The sequence below is a fragment of the Thermobia domestica genome, chromosome 17, assembly GCF_964235325.1.
Source record: "Thermobia domestica chromosome 17, izTheDome1.hap1.1, whole genome shotgun sequence".
NCBI classification, from domain to species: domain Eukaryota; kingdom Metazoa; phylum Arthropoda; class Insecta; order Zygentoma; family Lepismatidae; genus Thermobia; species Thermobia domestica.
The window spans coordinates 7,481,032-7,500,800 of NC_137470.1; the positions used below are offsets into that span (position 1 = coordinate 7,481,032).

At 38.0% G+C, this 19,769-nt stretch overlaps 1 protein-coding gene across 1 annotated transcript; it reads right to left on the reverse strand.

Annotated features, from left to right (window-relative positions):
• Positions 1-5,200: 5,200 nt before the first annotated feature.
• On the reverse strand, positions 5,201-7,759 carry LOC145674681 (uncharacterized). Its single transcript, XM_081744908.1, has 2 exons — positions 5,429-7,759; positions 5,201-5,287 (listed from the first exon to the last, which is right to left on the reverse strand). Exon 1 carries the CDS (start codon positions 7,680-7,682, stop codon positions 5,586-5,588), a length of 2,097 nt encoding a protein of 698 aa, XP_081601034.1. The 5' UTR covers positions 7,683-7,759; the 3' UTR covers positions 5,201-5,287; positions 5,429-5,585.
• Positions 7,760-19,769: the final 12,010 nt, after the last annotated feature.

Here is a 19,769-nt window from a genome sequence, read left to right on the forward strand (position 1 = left end):
AACAGGCCCTGGCCGATATCTTCCCAAATCCTTTCCATTGTTATTGTTCTTGTTGTTATCCAGTGTAAAATGGCCTCTGAGCTGTATCGGGTGATTGTTAAATAAATAAATAAATCTCTCCTTACACCTTCGTTGTTTAAGAGTACAAAGGGCTAGTACCTACTTGTGTTGCTCTTGGTAATTTACTTAATAAAATATGTAATATGATACTTGGAGCATCACTGGAAAAGATAGTATCCTATTAGTTATACAACCTTTCGTGAAAATGTCAGAAACAACCAGGAGAATTAACATTGATATACAAATATTCAGTCATGTCTTGCCCCCCCACTTTTAAAGTCCAATCGCCGCCACGGTATATATATAATTTTACTGCGTCGTTACTATTTGACCTAAAGTCATGGTTCAAAGGCCATTTTCTTCAACCCTTTCGAACGGTACCACTCACATGTCCGTTTCATACACCTACAGGGGAAAAATCGGGAAAACCGGACATTTTTCTAAAAAATCACCCCCTCGGAATAGTTGCGCCTCTTTGGCTTGGGCCCGGATTCACGTAGGAATCTCAAAAAATTTATAAATACTCAAAGATGCACACAGCCGTATGCGAAGTTTCAATCTGGTACCGGTATCTGGAAAACTAAAGGCGTGAAAAATTTTTGAAATTTATCTTGAGAAAACAAGTCACGCCCCTCTGTCCCCACTTGGCGCCGCCAAGTTGACCATCCGCTTCCAAAATGCATCTAGGGTGCTCTTTGGTCCATTCTTGATTAGAGCAATAAAAACGACTTAAATAGCTTTTATAGAACGTAAATAAGCGTTCAAAAACAACATTACGCCATGGTATCTATTGATACCATAAATACTAAAAGGGAATGGTGACATGGTTACTGCTATATCGTAAATTGTTTTGTTATATCAATGACAACAGGAGTCATTCTACCATATATCTGACTATGTAACAATCTATTCTAATAACGTGAAATACCAATAAGTACATACACAAATGTTGGATGTGTTGTACGAGGCGGCAGGAAGGTAGTCGCTGATTTTTTTTTTTTTTTTTTTTTTTTTTTTTTTTTTGTAGCGCAGCTTCTAACTCCCTTCTATGTTGCTGAAGAGTGGTGTATTGGATTTCACTAGCACTGTCGTAATGAATGATTTGGCAAGAACTACATATATAACATATTGACATTACTTTTAACAAAGGATACAGTTTGGCGCGCCGATGTCGTTTCTATGAAATCAAAAGTAAGTGCTGTATATACTCTTCGCCCTCCACTACCACTTTAAGAGTAATATATACAAAATGCAATAACATTCATTGCCTGATAGAAGTTCACAAAGAACATGGCCTGCTATAAACAACACAAACTCCCCTACCACTTTTTCTTCTACATGTCATGTCTCAATTCATCGATGCAGCCCCCTAATGCTATGAAACTCTTTCCCTGCATGGTGGAATGGAAAAAAGATTATATAATTCACGCTACTTTACAACAGGGGCGGATGTAGGGGGGAGCGATTGGGGCGATCGCCTGCCCCCCAGAAGAGGAAACTTTCTTATTTTATATATATAAATAAAACCCATTCCAAAGTTTGGAGCCCTTAAAAGTAGCAGTATGACAATCCACCGCCCCCCCCCCCAGAAGTCGGTCCTGGATCCGCCCCTGCTTTACAAGAACATAAACAAAAGAAGTCAGTAGAAAATACGTTATGATTTTTTTTTGTGACTCGTTTTCGCGCCCCCTGACTGTGGTGCCCCGGGCAGTCACTCGGGTCACTATACTATATACAGTCTATCCAGATTGAGTTACTAATGCTTTTACATTCTGAAACAAGACTTTTGGTTCACTTTCAGTATGTAAAAGTTCATCCCCTAATAAAAGTCATACTCCCCATAAAAGAAATTTGCTGGGTACATTCCTGATCTTACGTTAGTTTTGCTGTTTTCACACTATGACTTAAATGCAATATTTGCAAAACGCTACGAACATTCTTTATACTTCTAACGTTATACTCTTTACATATAACGACGATACATTTCCAAGAAATAATAAAAATATTCACACAGTTTCACGCAGGACAGGATTAACTCATGTGGAGGCCCGGGGCTAGAAAAAATGTGTGGTTCCCAAATGACTTCCCCTAATACATTTCTGTGAAAGTACGGTAGGAAAGTTAAGAGAATATTTTTCATATTTTTGGTCATATTTTATCTTATGATGATGATAGTAGTAATCGCGGGACTTGAGGCCATTTTACCGCCCCCTAGAGCGTGGCGCCCGCCGCCGCCGCCGCCAAAAATTTGCGCCCCGGGCGCCCGGCGCCCATTTTTTGGGGTTACATGTTATGACGTCATAGGGTCACGTGATGTTAGGCCATGCCTTTTTTGGGTTACGTGATGTTAGGCCCTGGAGCATGGAGCCCGCCGCCGCCGCCAAAATTTTGCGCCCCGGGCGCCCGGCGCCCATTTTGGGGTTACATGTTATGACGTCATAGGGTCACGTGATGTTAGGCCATGCCTTTTTTTTGGGTTACGTGATGTTAGGCCACGCCTTTATGGGTTACGTGGTGTTAGGTCACGTCTTTATGGGGTAGTTTTACCGAGGGGGGTTGATTTTGTTTTCTTTTACGGCATAAAATTTTTGGAGATCGTTACTTTTTAATGGAATATAGGTGTATGTATAGTTTACTTTGCGGTATATATTTTCAATTTAGCGCCCCTAGGCCACACCCCCGTTCGCCTTTATGGGGTAGGTTGTTGATTTTGTTCCCTTTACGGTATAAAATTTGGAGATTGTTACCTTATGATGAAGTACAGGTGTATGTATAGCTTATTTTGTGTTACTTGATTTTAACTTTTGCGCCCCTGGAGTGTGACGCCACTGAAATTTTGCGCCCCGGCCCCTTTAGTTTACATAGTTTACGATCCGCCTTTATGGGGCAGTTTCACGTATGAGTTTATTTGTTTCTTTTTATGGTTATAAATTTGAAGAATGTTATTTCCTTTTTACCTTATAGGATGTATATATAGCTTACCTTATTTTTGTTCCCTTTGATACACCCATGCGCACACCTTAGCATTACGTCATGGGGTCACGTGGTGTTAGGCTTTATGGGTAGACCTACCGAAGGGGTGCAGGGGTACATAGGACCACCCCCCTTACATTTTGGAAATTGCCAAATCTAAAAATTTGGTATGGTAGCCTAGGACCATAGTATGTACCTCTACTAGTATTGGGTGTCTATGTCGTTCCCTTTCATGGGTAAAAAATTGCCAAAAAATTCAAATTTCGGGGTTTTTTGACCTAATTTATCCCCTTTGATGAGGTGTTATTACCCTATATGGATATATGTGCATATACAGGGTCAATTACCTTTCATAAGACATGGGTATATTTGTGCACCCCGGCAGGAGTACATTGGCCCACCCCTTAAATTTTTGGAAATCGCCCAATTTAAACATTTGGTATAATAGTATAAAATCCTAATATAGATCACTATAAATTTGGGTGGTCTACCTCGTTCCCTTTTAGGGGTATAAAATTGCCAAAATATAAAGGTAAGCAATACGTTGTATCACGTGTTTGGTTTTTTGACCTAATTTATTCCAATGGATGAGGTCCTATTATCTTATATGGTTATATGGTCATGTATAGGGGTCCATCCCCTATTATAAGACATAAATACATTTGTGCACCCCTTGAAATTTTTTTTTATTTTGGGAATGATACCTTGGCCCACCCCTTAAGTTTTTTAGAAATTGCCAAATTTAAACATTTGGTATCATAGTACTGGACCCTAATATATATTACTATAAATTTGGGTGGTCCACCTCGTTCCCTTTTAGGAGCCATTTTGTTCCGCTTTAGGGGTGAACATGGATACAGTGGTCCACCTCGTTCCCTTTTAGGGGGCATTTTTGTTCCGCTTTAGGAGTGAACCTTGCAATCGTCCCGAGTTTGATTCTTGGAAATGTTGAATTTAACGTCCCCGCGAAAACGGTGAGAAATGATAGGACGAAACATGAACTTACTTGACTGAGGATTGAAGCAGTGACCTCATACACTAGAGACAATCGCTGAGCCATCGTACACGTGTGTTGATTACTATGCAATGGTCCCGAGTTTGATTCTAGGTGTTAGTTTCAGGAAATGTTAACGTTCCCTTGAAACGATGATGAGAAATGAGAAAACATCATAAACTTACTTGCTTGCGGATTGAAGCAGAGACCTCACACATCAGAAATAAGAGCTGAGTCACCATACTCGATTGAGAAGTTCAGTTTGTTGATTACTATGTCATGGTCCCGAGTTCGATTCTTGGAAATGTTGAGTTTAACGTCCCCTTGAAACGATGATGAAAAATGATAGGAGGAAACATGAACTTACTTCGTTGTGGATTGAAGCGCTGAGCCGCCGTACTCCATTCAGTGCGAACAGTTTCGCGTATGAAAAGAAGACGAGCAGATTATGTTACATTACACATTTCAGTGCGAGCAGTTTATACTAGGTTTATGTTTCATATAGAAAGATAGAAGATCTGCGTTGTCATCTTTTTTACTTCGTGTGCAACTTTGACCTTGAAGAAAACCTTGTTGACTCAGTGCAAAGCATTGACGTATACACATAATCTTATTGTTTAGTTGGCTGTATTTAGAGATGAATCAGACATGTAAGGTTGCTGGTTCGAATCTAGTTGTGTTCGCTGTAACTCAGTGCCTGAGCGATACTTACCGAAATTTTTCCAGTGTTGCCAACACTATCAGAATGAATCGATTCATTTAGTCGGAGCAGTTTCGTGACGAAAACTGATTTTTGTTTTGCACACAAAAATTTTTCTGAAACAGAATTTTGTTTGTACATAAAAATTTTTCTGAAACAGAATTTTGTTTGTACATAAAAATTTTTCTGAAACAGTTTTTGTTTTGTACACACAAAAAAATTCTGAAACAGAATTTTGTTTTCGTACACAAAAAATTTTTCTGAAAACATTTTTTTTTTCGTACACAAAAATTTTCTGAATCAGTTTTTTTTTTCGTACACTAAAAATTTTCTGAAACAAAAATTTAGTTTGATTTTTTTTCGTAAAACATTGATTTATTTTACCGGTAAACTGATTCAGAAAAAGAAATTGAAATCGCAGTACAGGAAAAAGAATTTGATTTTAGGATGTGAAATAAAAAACACAGAATCATGTTTTTGTACATTTATTTTAGCATGTGAAAGAGAATACAGAATTTCTTTTTCTTCAAAGGAAGACGTGTCCGTGACGGGTACAAATTCTGTAAAGAGAAAATAAAACATATGAATATACATGGTAATATTTATTTTGTTTCCTGTGAAAGAAGAAAAACAGATTATTAACATCGAACTAACTGATCAAGAGAGAGTGAGGTGAGAAAAGAAACGCAAATGTGACGTACCTGAATTCCTTTTTTTTTTCTCCACGGGTTTCTGCAAGGTGATGTCATCTGAGTTTTGTTTCCGCTGTGGCCTCGTTGAAGCATGTCCCGTGTTGCGTTGATTCTTTGCCCCGTCTTTGGGAGGTGATGTTGGTGGGATTAGGGGAAAATATGGCTGTTATTCTGTTCTGGCTTTTTTATACCCATAGGGCAATGTCTCGTATGTGTCTGGTATTAATCGGCGTTTTTTATAGTTGAAACTGTACTTCTTTTCTTCAGGTTTTGTGACAAGATGATGATCGTGGGTTCTGTAAATTTTGTGCGGCGTGCTAATGGAGATTTTTTCACTCGATTGATTTACGATCATTTGCTCCAGACTATTGAAATTTAACTTTTGACTTGCAGTATAATTGAGTGTGAATCCACGAATTTTGCATACATAACTGGTTGATTTCGTGTCGGGGTTGTAGATTTCCAAGGCGTACTGTTTTGGGCCACCAGACACGAATTTTTTAATGTATGCTTTTGGTCCAATTGATTCCAGTTCATTTGACATTGAACCAAGAAATACTTCTGGTTCTATTGTGGGCTGTGATGGTCGCTGCGTGAATATCACTGAATCTGTATCGAAATATAGCACTCTTTCTTGCAGCAGTTCTAAATATTTGTAGAGTTCCAGACGAGCTTGACACGTTGTAAATGCTCCAAGGACAACATTAGCATTGTTATTTTGTACTGGAACATCATCTTCATACTGCCAATAAAGGTATAACATCGAATCGTTAACAGGTAAAATTTGGTTGACTTTTATATCTGGAGCAGTTAATTTCTGATACAGTTCTTTGGGGTCGTTAATGATGGTCGTTTGGCTGAAATTGTCTCTTATAGCGAGTCGTCCCCAGAAGGCATTCAAACAGAGTTTTGCAAGACTACGACGTGCTGAATTTTTCATTATATTTGCTGCATCTAAAGTTATGCCTTCCCGTTGTTGTACCACTTGGATATACTGCTGCTTTTCTTCTTCGGTGACGCAATTGGTAGGCCAACCAGAAGCTTCCAGCTTAGATTTCAAAAATGTGTTAATGTATTCGCTGAATAATCCGCCAGTCTTGGTTTCTGGATCATATACGGTGATGTCGTAATCCCAAATTTCGTAAATTTCAATGACTTGATACCCAAGTTCAATGGCTTTTTGAATTTCATAGGACACCCACGTTCCTGTTAGACTTCGTTCACTGTCCGAATGTGTACATTCAGAATCTTGATTTAATGCTGTGGCACAGGCAGCACAAAGTGGAAACAACAACTTCTTATTTGAGCGAAATGGCAGTACTGGATGAAACACATTTCTGCTAGGCAAGATCTTCAACTTGACTAATCCGTTGACAGTTTGAATGTCGGGCATTTCTGGATCTCCCTGTAGATATATTCGTGGATGCCCTATTGGATACCGTCCACATTTATTCACATAAGGATACAGGGAGACGATATCCAAGAATTTTATTTCTTCGCCTTCATTTTCATTTGCGACGTGGTACAATTTAATGGCATTAACACGGCCACCATAGAAGCTGTCTCTTGGATTTAATGGTGTCTTATTAGTATAAGGATGTGTGCTTAAAGAAGAGGCCAATGCTGGATTGGATTTTAACACTTGACGAAATTCACATTCCCACATTTCATGTACTTTATATCCCATGGATCGTAATAACTTCATTTTACGCTGTGTTCTCTCGTAGCGATAGTTCATCGTTTCTTCGGAGTTCTCATAAATGGGTTGATCACGGCCTGTAGGGACACATAGAGGACAGCCGTGGAATTTGCACCCTTCAAATTCATACACGTGTTTCTCTTTAGTGTCGGGATTTTGGTAGTAGCCGTCCAGATGAAAACCAGCAACATAAACTTCTTTTCCTCTCGCAGCATGTTGAATTGAATGACCCTCTTTTTCTTCCATGTAGGCAAGCCACTGCAAAGCAATCCGTGACTGATTGTTTCTGTGACGGTATCCACGTGCAGGGAGAATGCTAATAGTATTAGGTTTTAAGAAATTTCGTCGAAATACTAAATTGCACGCACTCGCCAAAGTGATAGCCTCCAGGAAAGGATTGACGTGAGTTTCTTGTTCAAAAGTGGTCATGAAAGATATACAAGCCATTCGAAGTACGTTGACGTCCTGGACACAATAGTTTACCAATTCTTCTTGGAAAATAAACGTATCGTTCTGGTGTTCGTTGTACCATGTCATGAATTTCTCTCGTTCATCCACTTTCATTTCATCTGCACCATAATAATGGATGTCCGGTAATTTTCCCACATACGTTTGATTTGCAGCAGTATTAAAAAAGTGTGGAAAATATCCTTTGGTCGCTGGTAAATGAAATGCCTTGGATAATTTACTTAAAGCCATTGGCATGAAATTTAAGGAGTCAATAAACGATAAGTGATTCACTTTCATGCTTAAAATTTTTGCTCCGTTCAAGATCAAAGTAGGTTTCAATTCATGTTCTTCCACTAAAGATTTAAGAATAAAATGACCATCATATCCCTTACAGTTATGTGCCAAAGATACAATAAGTTTGATGTTGGGTCGTGGTTGACGTAAATACGCAAGAAAGGCATTGATCGGATCATCTTGAAAAATATGTTCTCGCTGTCCACAAACTTCACACGGATGATATATATCCTCATCTTGAACACAGTTGTAACATACTTGTTGGGCCACCAGTAAATTGGGCTTATGAATGAACGTGTCTTCATCGAAGAAAGTATCCTGTGTGGCTTCGATATCATAGAAGACAATCATAGCTTTCTTGGCATGTAACACTGATGGAACTCCAGGTTTTAATTGAGTCGTATCAGGCTTCATGTAGCATTGGTGGGTAGACGTAACATGTTTATGGCACACATTACAAAAATAATCAGTACAATCATGTTTTCTTTCCCCTGTATGGACAAACGAATAAATGCGTAGACATTTGGCACACTGTTTCACCATCTTGCATATTGGTTGGCCCTTATGATATGGTACAGTCAGATGATTTGTATAGCATGTTTCACCATAAAATTCACGATTGCATTCTGGGCACTGCTTCTCCGTATTGGTCTTACTACATGGCGGTTTCTGCAAACATTTCTCACACATGGCCGAACAGTTCTTGACGTGTGCATTACGATGATCATATTTTTTGTGGCATGCAGTACAGTAATAGCTGGTAGAAAAAACAGACGTTAATGACGTGATGATGTCATAATGAGAATTGATGCACATTAAATTGATTGGAATTTTGTCTTCGCCACCCGGTCCTTCATACAGAATATCTTCTCCGGAAAAGCTGGTGTATACGGTAAGTTTATAATTTGTCAAGTAACGTTGCAATTGTCGCAATTCTTCCACGGATCCCCCATGATCTAAATTCACTGAGGATCGAGACAAAAGTTCATGTACGTCTGGAATAACAACAAACTTGAGCTGTTTGCGATATTGATTGTACAGTTTCTGATTTGTATCTTTATATTTCTTTAGGCCAATAGCAATCACAATTGCATAAGCCAAGCAATTCTTGTCGGTGTTTTTTACACGTAGAATGCCTTTCTTGCATTTTAATAATTCGTCGTTTGATAAAAGACCTCGACGCACCAATCCAAATCCACGGGGCACATCCACATGATGAAAATGTACAATGAACGGTTCGTTCATGAGAAAACTATCGTTACTTTGAAGAATGCGATCAAAGGAAGCCCATAAAGTCTCCAGTGTCAGATTACTTGCACGCCGAAAAGATAAATAAAACGGTTTGTTCTTCTCATCGTGAGATAAAATCGATAATCCAACCATCGATAATTCGTCGACATTTTCCAATAAGTAATCCAACATCTGTTGAAAGGAGGCCTGAACCCACTCAACAATATCTGTGTCACTAGTCGGAGCATTAATTTGAATTTCCAGCATTCGTCCTTCAAGATTAAAACGCCGATAATGTCTATTGATTTCTCGCAAGACAGTAAAGCCAGAAGTAGCCATATTCAAATAGGGAAAAAGGTAAGGTAAGCAAAAAAGGAATAGGCAAAGAAAAACAAATATCTAAAACGAAAAGAGAAAAAAAAAAGCACGAATTAAAATTGAATTCAGAAAATTGCTACGTTATCAAAATGACTACACGATCAATCCTAAAAGAATTATCATATCTCAAATAGTTCTACTACTGAAACGTTTTATTGTCGTCAAACCCGGACCAACATCAACATGTAAATGACCTAAGTTTCTGTAGTGATAAAAAGAATGAATGAAATTGTTTTTCTAACTGTGCTGAAAGAATCATTGTAGTAAGCATTTTTCCTCTGACACTGAACTTTAAAACGTATGACGAACATGAAACGAAAACAAAATGTCATGCGCTTGCTTTTTTCTTTTTTCGAGCTAAGACAAGAAAGACTCGAATTCGTTTCTCGGCGGGAGATCAGATCCCACATTAAACTGCAAGTCCACGTCTCACGTTGTAGGGAACAAATTCGTGCGTAGTTTCTTTGTTTACTTTCAGAAACTGAGCTAAGTGGTTAGCGTTACGCAACTCTGGCCCGGGTTCAACACCCAGTATGCGCTCAAATTCAACATTAAGCTGTATTCCTAGCACCCCACTACTGAAGGGACGCTAAACCAAAATCAACAATTTTCTCGTGCTTACTTCTAATGTGTGGGATTCCTAATTCGATCCCCGGTCAAGTTATTCTTCCATTTGCTAAATAATTCATGTTAAAATAAAACAGTGATAACAATGTTATCCTCATGCAAAAACACTCCATTGATGTTAAGAAAACGCGGTTGATACTTACCTCAAATTCAAGGAACGGAGTAAAGTCACGCTGTCACTAGAGGTACACCTACGTTCATTCAAGATCTTCGTGGAAGTAGGATTTGAAAATGAAATTAAGAAATTTATTTAGGTCTGAAACGTGTTCAACTATAAAGTGACAACACTATCAGCCAATCAGAAACGAGGAAATGAATCAATGACATCACGGAGAACCAATGAAAACACAGCTTTCATCATGTATCATGAGCCGAAACGTGATGTAAGAAGCAATCTGATTGGTTGTGACATTATTCACGTTTTTCTCCTTACACATCAATCGTTACGACATCTAGTATCGCAATTTTGATAATGACATCATACCGTTGACTCGTTAGTTTCTTACGACATTCAAATTACCACATCTAAAATGTGATTCATTTTTCTTAAACTTGATTGAAAAAATGTAACACTCATCGATATGTTACGAAACTGTCTTTGACATAAATGTAAAGTTGAGCTTTAAAAGTCCGTCAGCTGAGAAAAAATGCTGATGTAGTAAAAGCACATGCTGCAATTTCACAATAACAAGCTTCTATGCGTAACAACGAGCAGAAATGTGTAGTAATGTAACATAATCTGTTCATGTTCTTTTTTCATACGCAAAAATTGCTTGCACTGAATGGAGTACGGTGGCTCAGCGTTTTTTTTTTCTGATGTGTGAGGTCTCTGCTTCAATCCGCAAGCAAGTAAGTTTATGATGTTTTCTCATTTCTCATCATCGTTTCAAGGGAACGTTAACATTTCCTGAAACTAACACCTAGAATCAAACTCGGGACCATTGCATAGTAATCAACACACGTGTACGATGGCTCAGCGATTGTCTCTAGTGTATGAGGTCACTGCTTCAATCCTCAGTCAAGTAAGTTCATGTTTCGTCCTATCATTTCTCACCGTTTTCGCGGGGACGTTAAATTCAACATTTCCAAGAATCAAACTCGGGACGATTGCAAGGTTCACTCCTAAAGCGGAACAAAAATGCCCCCTAAAAGGGAACGAGGTGGACCACTGTATCCATGTTCACCCCTAAAGCGGAACAAAATGGCTCCTAAAAGGGAACGAGGTGGACCACCCAAATTTATAGTAATATATATTAGGGTCCAGTACTATGATACCAAATGTTTAAATTTGGCAATTTCTAAAAAACTTAAGGGGTGGGCCAAGGTATCATTCCCAAAATAAAAAAAAAATTTCAAGGGGTGCACAAATGTATTTATGTCTTATAATAGGGGATGGACCCCTATACATGACCATATAACCATATAAGATAATAGGACCTCATCCATTGGAATAAATTAGGTCAAAAAACCAAACACGTGATACAACGTATTGCTTACCTTTATATTTTGGCAATTTTATACCCCTAAAAGGGAACGAGGTAGACCACCCAAATTTATAGTGATCTATATTAGGATTTTATACTATTATACCAAATGTTTAAATTGGGCGATTTCCAAAAATTTAAGGGGTGGGCCAATGTACTCCTGCCGGGGTGCACAAATATACCCATGTCTTATGAAAGGTAATTGACCCTGTATATGCACATATATCCATATAGGGTAATAACACCTCATCAAAGGGGATAAATTAGGTCAAAAAACCCCGAAATTTGAATTTTTTGGCAATTTTTTACCCATGAAAGGGAACGACATAGACACCCAATACTAGTAGAGGTACATACTATGGTCCTAGGCTACCATACCAAATTTTTAGATTTGGCAATTTCCAAAATGTAAGGGGGGTGGTCCTATGTACCCCTGCACCCCTTCGGTAGGTCTACCCATAAAGCCTAACACCACGTGACCCCATGACGTAATGCTAAGGTGTGCGCATGGGTGTATCAAAGGGAACAAAAATAAGGTAAGCTATATATACATCCTATAAGGTAAAAAGGAAATAACATTCTTCAAATTTATAACCATAAAAAGAAACAAATAAACTCATACGTGAAACTGCCCCATAAAGGCGGATCGTAAACTATGTAAACTAAAGGGGCCGGGGCGCAAAATTTCAGTGGCGTCACACTCCAGGGGCGCAAAAGTTAAAATCAAGTAACACAAAATAAGCTATACATACACCTGTACTTCATCATAAGGTAACAATCTCCAAATTTTATACGTAAAGGGAACAAAATCAACAACCTACCCCATAAAGGCGAACGGGGGTGTGGCCTAGGGGCGCTAAATTGAAAATATATACCGCAAAGTAAACTATACATACACCTATATTCCATTAAAAAGTAACGATCTCCAAAAATTTTATGCCGTAAAAGAAAACAAAATCAACCCCCCTCGGTAAAACTACCCCATAAAGACGTGGCCTAACACCACGTAACCCATAAAGGCGTGGCCTAACATCACGTAACCCAAAAAAAAAGGCATGGCCTAACATCACGTGACCCTATGACGTCATAACATGTAACCCCAAAATGGGCGCCGGGCGCCCGGGGCGCAAAATTTTGGCGGCGGCGGCGGGCTCCATGCTCCAGGGCCTAACATCACGTAACCCAAAAAAGGCATGGCCTAACATCACGTGACCCTATGACGTCATAACATGTAACCCCAAAAAATGGGCGCCGGGCGCCCGGGGCGCAAATTTTTGGCGGCGGCGGCGGGCGCCACGCTCTAGGGGGCGGTAAAAATGGCCTCAAGTCCCGCGATTACTACTATGATTGTATCTTGTATGATTCTTTCTAGACAGCCAGTTGAGATTTTGATCAAAGTGGAGGCCCACGTCAACTTAGAGGAACGGGGCTACAGCCCCCCTAAGCCCCGGCATTAATCCGGCCCTGGTTTCACCCACCTAATCAGCGAAACACCGAAACTGGCTCTGTCGTGTAATAGACAAACACATTCAAGAGTCTCATTACGTATCGCTTTGCGTTTATATTTTGTTTCATTGGATTAGAGCTTATCCTTCCTTTCAGCAACAAGGCTATATGAGACGTGAATCTATAGGTTAATAATCATCTTCTTCTGTGACTTATTGCCTTAAGAATCTTTGATGTTAAAGAAACTCCAGGCTGACAAGAGCGACATCTGGCGCTGAAATTCGTAACCTACTTTGAGTTGTGATATTGTTTCTTTTTGCGTTGTGAAGATTACCAGTAAAAAGCGGGGAGCTTTGTTTCATTTTCTCACGTAAATGCTTTACTACGTGAGTAAATACGTGAGGAACGTGTTTAAAGGCTTCTCCCTCCAGAAGTGAAAATGGCAATCATGTCTGATTCATATAGTTTTCTTTAGGACATGACCTTCAATAACTTCGTTCTTCTTTTGCTGTGCTTCATCCTGACTAGGGAAGATCTGTCCAGCACTACTGTATCCCTGTGGGGTGAGGAGGGAAGACTGACCCCTAAAAGTTCCTTTTTACTTCCAATATTACTTTATTAGGAGACATAAATACGGAATTTCTCGGCAATCTAGTCTGTGTGACACGCATTTGTACACTTTTTAAATAAAAGTATACTTGTTTATCAGAGAAATGATTGATGTTGACTAAAATTTGATCTTTCATTCATCTGCATTTTTTCTTTTCTTATAAAAACAATCTAATTCTCTCATTTTCCTCAGCAAATATACATGGAAGTAGTTAACAAATAATACTTACCGTCATTTCGTGTTCAGAATAATACCGGTTCAATACTATATAGTAGGGTGCATCGAATTTCCACTTTTTTTGAAATCAGCTTACCCTTAGCGAAATTTTTTTGCGAAATGGTCTCTATACGTCATATAGAAAATCGCAGGCCGATTAGTTAATTTCTTTAGGTGCCACTAACGGTCTAAGGTTTCAAAAATCTGTTAAGAAATACATTTAAAAAAAAAAAAAAACATATTCTACATATTTACTTTAACGAAAACATTTTACCCTTAGTCGTTATTTTCGGCAGAAATGTACATATTTTACGTGAAAAAATTTCAGCTTGATCGGTCAAGTCCTTCAGGTGCTACCGGCCTCTTAAAATTTGGACAAAACCCCCAAAAATATATTTTATTCAGTGTTTTGTAAAAAAATAATCGAGTTTTCGTCTCTTATAAACAGCTAATTAGGTAAAAAGTGGGTCAATCAAGGTAAAAAAAAAACAGACTTTACAGTAGATTGGATGTTATCAAATAAGACACATACCGGTAGTTGTCCAGCTTATGTTCGTAGCGCGAAAAAAAAATAAAAGTAATTATTTTTGTAGAAAGACTCCTTTCGATAATACACCTGCACTGCATAGAATGAAATCGCCCAAAAGCTAGTTTGTCGTAAAATTAAAACTGGAGTAGCATCGAGAGAAAAGAAAAAAAAGTTACTCCTTGTTAGTGTGTCTGGAAATGAGATTAAGAGTAATTTTCCGTTGCTTTCTAGACAGAAAAAATGGTGTTTGATGTGGAAACTGTTGACGTTGTTGATTGTGTTTAAGTGAAGATACGTGTGCATTTGTATGCGTTTTTGAAGGATTGCGTCCTACTTGTGCTTGTCGGCAGTCATTGAATGTGTCAGTTCGTCATTCCAATGGTGCGGCAAGTTTGTTGAGGTCTTGCATTGACAAAAGTGTCTAACTGTTCAAAATTGTTTTCGGTGAATAAACTATCAAGTGTCCGTAAAGATGTCATCTAAAAAAAAGTCACGTTTGAATGTAAGGAACTTTGTCCATAATGTCATTGGATCCCCTGTGGAATTCACTTTTAATCAGCTTCCATCAATCGCTGGTGTTCTTAAGCAATTCTTGTCGGAAAGAGAGAACACGAAATGGGAAGCAGCATCTCAGAAGGACCACTCTGCTAAGGTGCTAGCTCATTCAATGGCAAGGAAAGTAATCAAAATTTGGGAAAATGCATCAATCAGCGGTGCAGCTATTTTGAGCGAGCAACGGGTAATAGCGTTGATTTTACATCACAAAAACGTCCGTCAGCTGTAAAAGTTGAAGGACCAACCCGTTTCCTTTGCTTCCAAAGTTGCAGAATTTCAGGCGTTCGCCAGCAAAACTTTGTTTGATATCGCTTCTTCCAAATGCATCGATCTGGTTGCTTGCACTTCTGCGAGAGAGAAGAAAGTGCCTGAATTGAAGGTTTAATTTTTAATTGACCAGAGAACTACCCGACAGATGGGTATGGCAGGACTTTATAGAAAGGAGACACAGAAACGTGTCAAACATTTATTGCGAAAAAATCGAGGTCAGAAAAATCAACCAAAGCCCAATGAAATTAGCAGTTCCAGAAGACAAAACGATAGTGTACCTTTACAAAATGAGTCGTGAGAAAAGTCAGTTTCCACTGTCGAGTTTCTTCTTGCGCTTAAAAGAACGAAGACTAGCCCTTCTAAACAAATGAGAGTTAAATTGCTGACATTCTCCAATGCAGTATATAGATGTAATATATCAGACCGCAATTATCACTTCGTCGAAATGCGTGGTACGGCCATCCTGAGAACCTACTTCTATCAATGTTGACTGACCAAGATGCTAAGGTACGAGAACTTGGCTGGAGGAGAGTCCTAAAAGCTAGACAAACGACCCAATCTGGTGATCGCATACCGGTACGAGAATTCGTAGTGCCTGAAATCAACTTAAAAGCGACAAACTATGTTGATATGATTAATTGGTCAACATGCACGCTGATGGAGCCACCGCTGACAAAACACTTGAGCCTGCAGAAGCTAAGAGAAAATGTAAAGACGGCTCCAATGGCTGATGAATCTATTACATCCTTACCCTGTCACACTCGCGCTGTAGAAAAAATGGTGAAGTTGGTGACAGAAGCGGTATCAGCGGTATGTGGGCAAGAAGTACGACATAGATTTGTCCTAACAACACTACAGTCAAGAGAAAACATACCAGAATTTAATACAAAAACAATTTGAGGTAAAAGAGTAACGATATGAACTTGCACCACCATATGCAACAATAGTATATACAGGTGGGCGGACCTCAAACTGCAGCCAACTCCTCGTGGTGAGTTCTGGGTTATTTCCAACATTAATGTTTGGAAATAAGCAAAAAGCTGCGGATGTAAAACAAAATATTTCTTATCTAATTACGATCCAGATGAATCACAAACAATGCAACTTAATTTTCAGAAATGACCATATTATACCACATTTGACCATATTTTAAGCCACTGGTGGCACCTGAATGACTTGACTCATCAAGCTGAAATTTTTTGCACGTAAAATATAGACTTTTCACAGAAACAAAACGACATAGGATAACCATATTTTATAAAAGTACATATTTTACATTTTTTTAAATAACATTTATTTTTTAACAAAATTTAAAAATTTTGAGCCGTTGGTGGTACCTAAAGATATTGACCAATCGACTTGCAATTTTTTACACGTTATATGGAGCCCATTTCGCAAAAAAAAATCACTAAGGGTAAGCTGATTTAAAAAAAAAAGTGGAAATTCGATGCACCCTACTATATAGACGTAGTGGCTTATAGTATTGGACCCATCCTAAACCTTGAACCCCGGCCAATAAAAAAAAGGAAATTTGGGTGCGCACTTGAGGAGGGTAATATGACAGACGTTTTATCTAAAAAATTGTATTTTCTCCTTGTGACAGAAAAGGTTATAGGCAGTGGCGGCGATTGGACGTTAAAATGTGCGTGTCTGGGAGCAATACATGATCTGATATTTGCATATAAAGAGGCTCCATCACGGCGAAATTAAAATACCGCTAATTTTGCAGTAATTATGTGATATCTTCAAATAGATAAAAGATGATCATAATGTGGAACAAGATTGCCCTAGACAATATTATTTTACATGAAATACCGTTATCATGACTCACTTATCTGCTTTCGATTTCTAGCCATTTAGAAAATTGGCATTTATTTTCACGTTTCTAAGTAGCTGCAAACGTAAAGCTACTAGCGCACTCGTTATAACGGTATCTCATGCAAAATAATATTGTCTAGGGCGATCTTGTTCCACGTTTTGATTATATTTAATCTATTTGAAGATATCAGATAATTACTGTTAAATTAGCGGTATTTTAATTTCACAGTAATAAGGCCTCTTAATATTAGTTAGCTTTATTGGTTGTTTCTAACACTTTGTTTGACAAAAGGTTGTATAACTAATAGGACACGGTCTTTTTCAGTTAAAATATCATATATCGTATTTCATTTTATTAAGTAAATTGACGAGAACAACGCAAGTAGGTACTAGCCCTTTGTTCTCTTAAACAACAGAAGTGTAAGAAGAGGATTGATTCCTTGCTCATGAATATCTTAAAATTCTGTCTGGAAAATTGGGTGATCAGATCATTTAACAAATTTGCAAAACAAATAAATAGAAAGGATAAAATTATTCATAGTAATGAATAATGAGGTTTGTTTTGTAGAAGCTATATTGAAACTGGGGATTAATGAACAACTTATATTTTTATTCCACACCTTCCACTAAATATGTGTTATTACTCTTAGCAAATGAAAGACAGTAAGAAATACTACATGCGTATGGTAGAACATTTTAAGGAATATGCAATTAAAACGCAATTTCTGTAGCTTTCTCAACTCCACGGGAAGACAAACAATCAATACGTACTCAAATATATGACACCATTCTTTTATGAACCAGTAATATAAACAAAAACTTTACATTTCCAAATGAAACTATGTACATTAAGATGTCATTTCAAAAAAAAGTAGTGGGGCAATTGCCTCCTCTTATTCCCCGAATCGCCGTCCCTGGTTATAGGAATGAGTTACATATCCCGCCGAAAGATAAGATGCTAAATTTATTTCACGTCGACTAAAAAAGAAAGCTGAAACGGACTATAATTTTCAGCAAATCCTTAAGCCACATTGTCACGTTAGAAGAACTTGTAGCTGTCATAAAAAAAAAAATCTTGAAACTCTACCATATTTCACCGTGTACACATAGACTTGAAAGAGTCATAAAACATTTTTTTCTATCTTGCAAGGAGTTGAACAATGTGCAACTTTCTGGGACGTCTTGCCTGCTACCTGCTATCGCCCTCCTGTTGACATAAAAAAAAAAAACAGTTTCGCCGTTTCCGAAACAACGAATTCTTTGAACAGGGAGGGGAAGTGCGCCAAAATAGACGTTTTTAATGAGGAGGTTCACTGTTTGTCCACTAGAGTGCAGTACTGTATGTGTGAAGAAACCTGTCTTGCTTTCAAGAAGTTGTAACATGTAAAGAGTAAATAGAAAGATCGGGTTGCAAGTTTTTTTTTTTTGTTTTTTAATGACAGCTACAAGATTCATTTAACGTGGCAATGTGGCTTTACTGAGAGAACACATTATGGAATCAGAAGTTTTTGGGTTGGTTAATGAGTTGTACTGACTTTTGTAAGCAAGAAGTCTCCATAGGACAAGATCTATTGTTTAATGTATAAAAGCTACCAATTCATCACATATATAATTTGATTGATTGATTTTGAGTATAACGTCCCGTGCAACAGTGAGACTATGTAAGACGTGGACCTACGGATTAACGTGGAATCCGAACCACAATAAACTCCCGCCAGGAATCGAACCGCACGCAAAAGGCGATTACGCTAATCGTTTAGCTAAGAAGGTGCTATATATATATAATTTGAATATATAAATTACATCAAGATTTTAAATTTAGGTGTAAAAATCAGCAGCACATTCATGGTTCAGGAGGTGATCCACCCCTTCCAAAAAACAATTCTGCATCCGTTTTCTTCTTCTTCTTCTTCTTCTTGTTTTTTTAAAGATCTTATCACATCAACCTATCCCATAATCGTTTCTTTGATGTGTTTTATATCATCATAATCTCCTGCAACCTAGCTGGCATAACAGTGGGACGTAAAACTTTTAAAAAATCCGTTATAGCCCAAGAAAAAAATGATCGTAAAAGAACCAAAAGTCGATATTTCTTTGATCGGTTGGCTACACTGAGCTACACAACTTTGGTGACAAGAATGTGTATGCCTCACTACTCATATGCCTACCTTATTATTACATAACGTAGACACTCACTTACGCGTGCTAATGTGGCTGGTACAGCTTAAGTTATGAATGCTTCATGAACCGTTCAAAAATTCAGATGCAGAGTGCATACATTGTTTCTGAACCCATTTTTTTTTACAACTTTCTGAATCCATTTCTAATTAATAGCAGTATTGTGCGCGTCTCAACTGTGTTGGTTCTCTTTCTCGACCGAGACCATACAGTTTGCCAACCCTAGCATTAACAATAGAGATGCAAAAAAGCCGGCTTTTTTGAATCGATGTTTTTTTTACATAAAAAGCCGGATTTTTTGAAAAAAAACGAGAATTTTGGAAATTTTGGCTTTTTTCATTTTCATGATTTTTCTATCTAAATAGCTTTCTTATAGTATATTCTATAGTTAGATAAGAATTCCATGATCTAAATGCCATATTTCGCTCTAAAATTCACCAGCAAGATGGATGGAGCACATGTTTTACGAATTAAAGCTAACGTAAAGAATGTAGTATTTGAGGGCAATTTTAGAGGCTATTTAACATTATTTTAACTTTTGAGTTATCGACATTTTTTTTCTTCTC

Excerpts from the sequence above, each read along its gene's own strand:
- LOC145674681 (XM_081744908.1), bottom strand. The coding sequence starts at position 7,682 with ATGAAAGTGGATGAACGAGAGAAATTCATGACATGGTACAACGAACAC.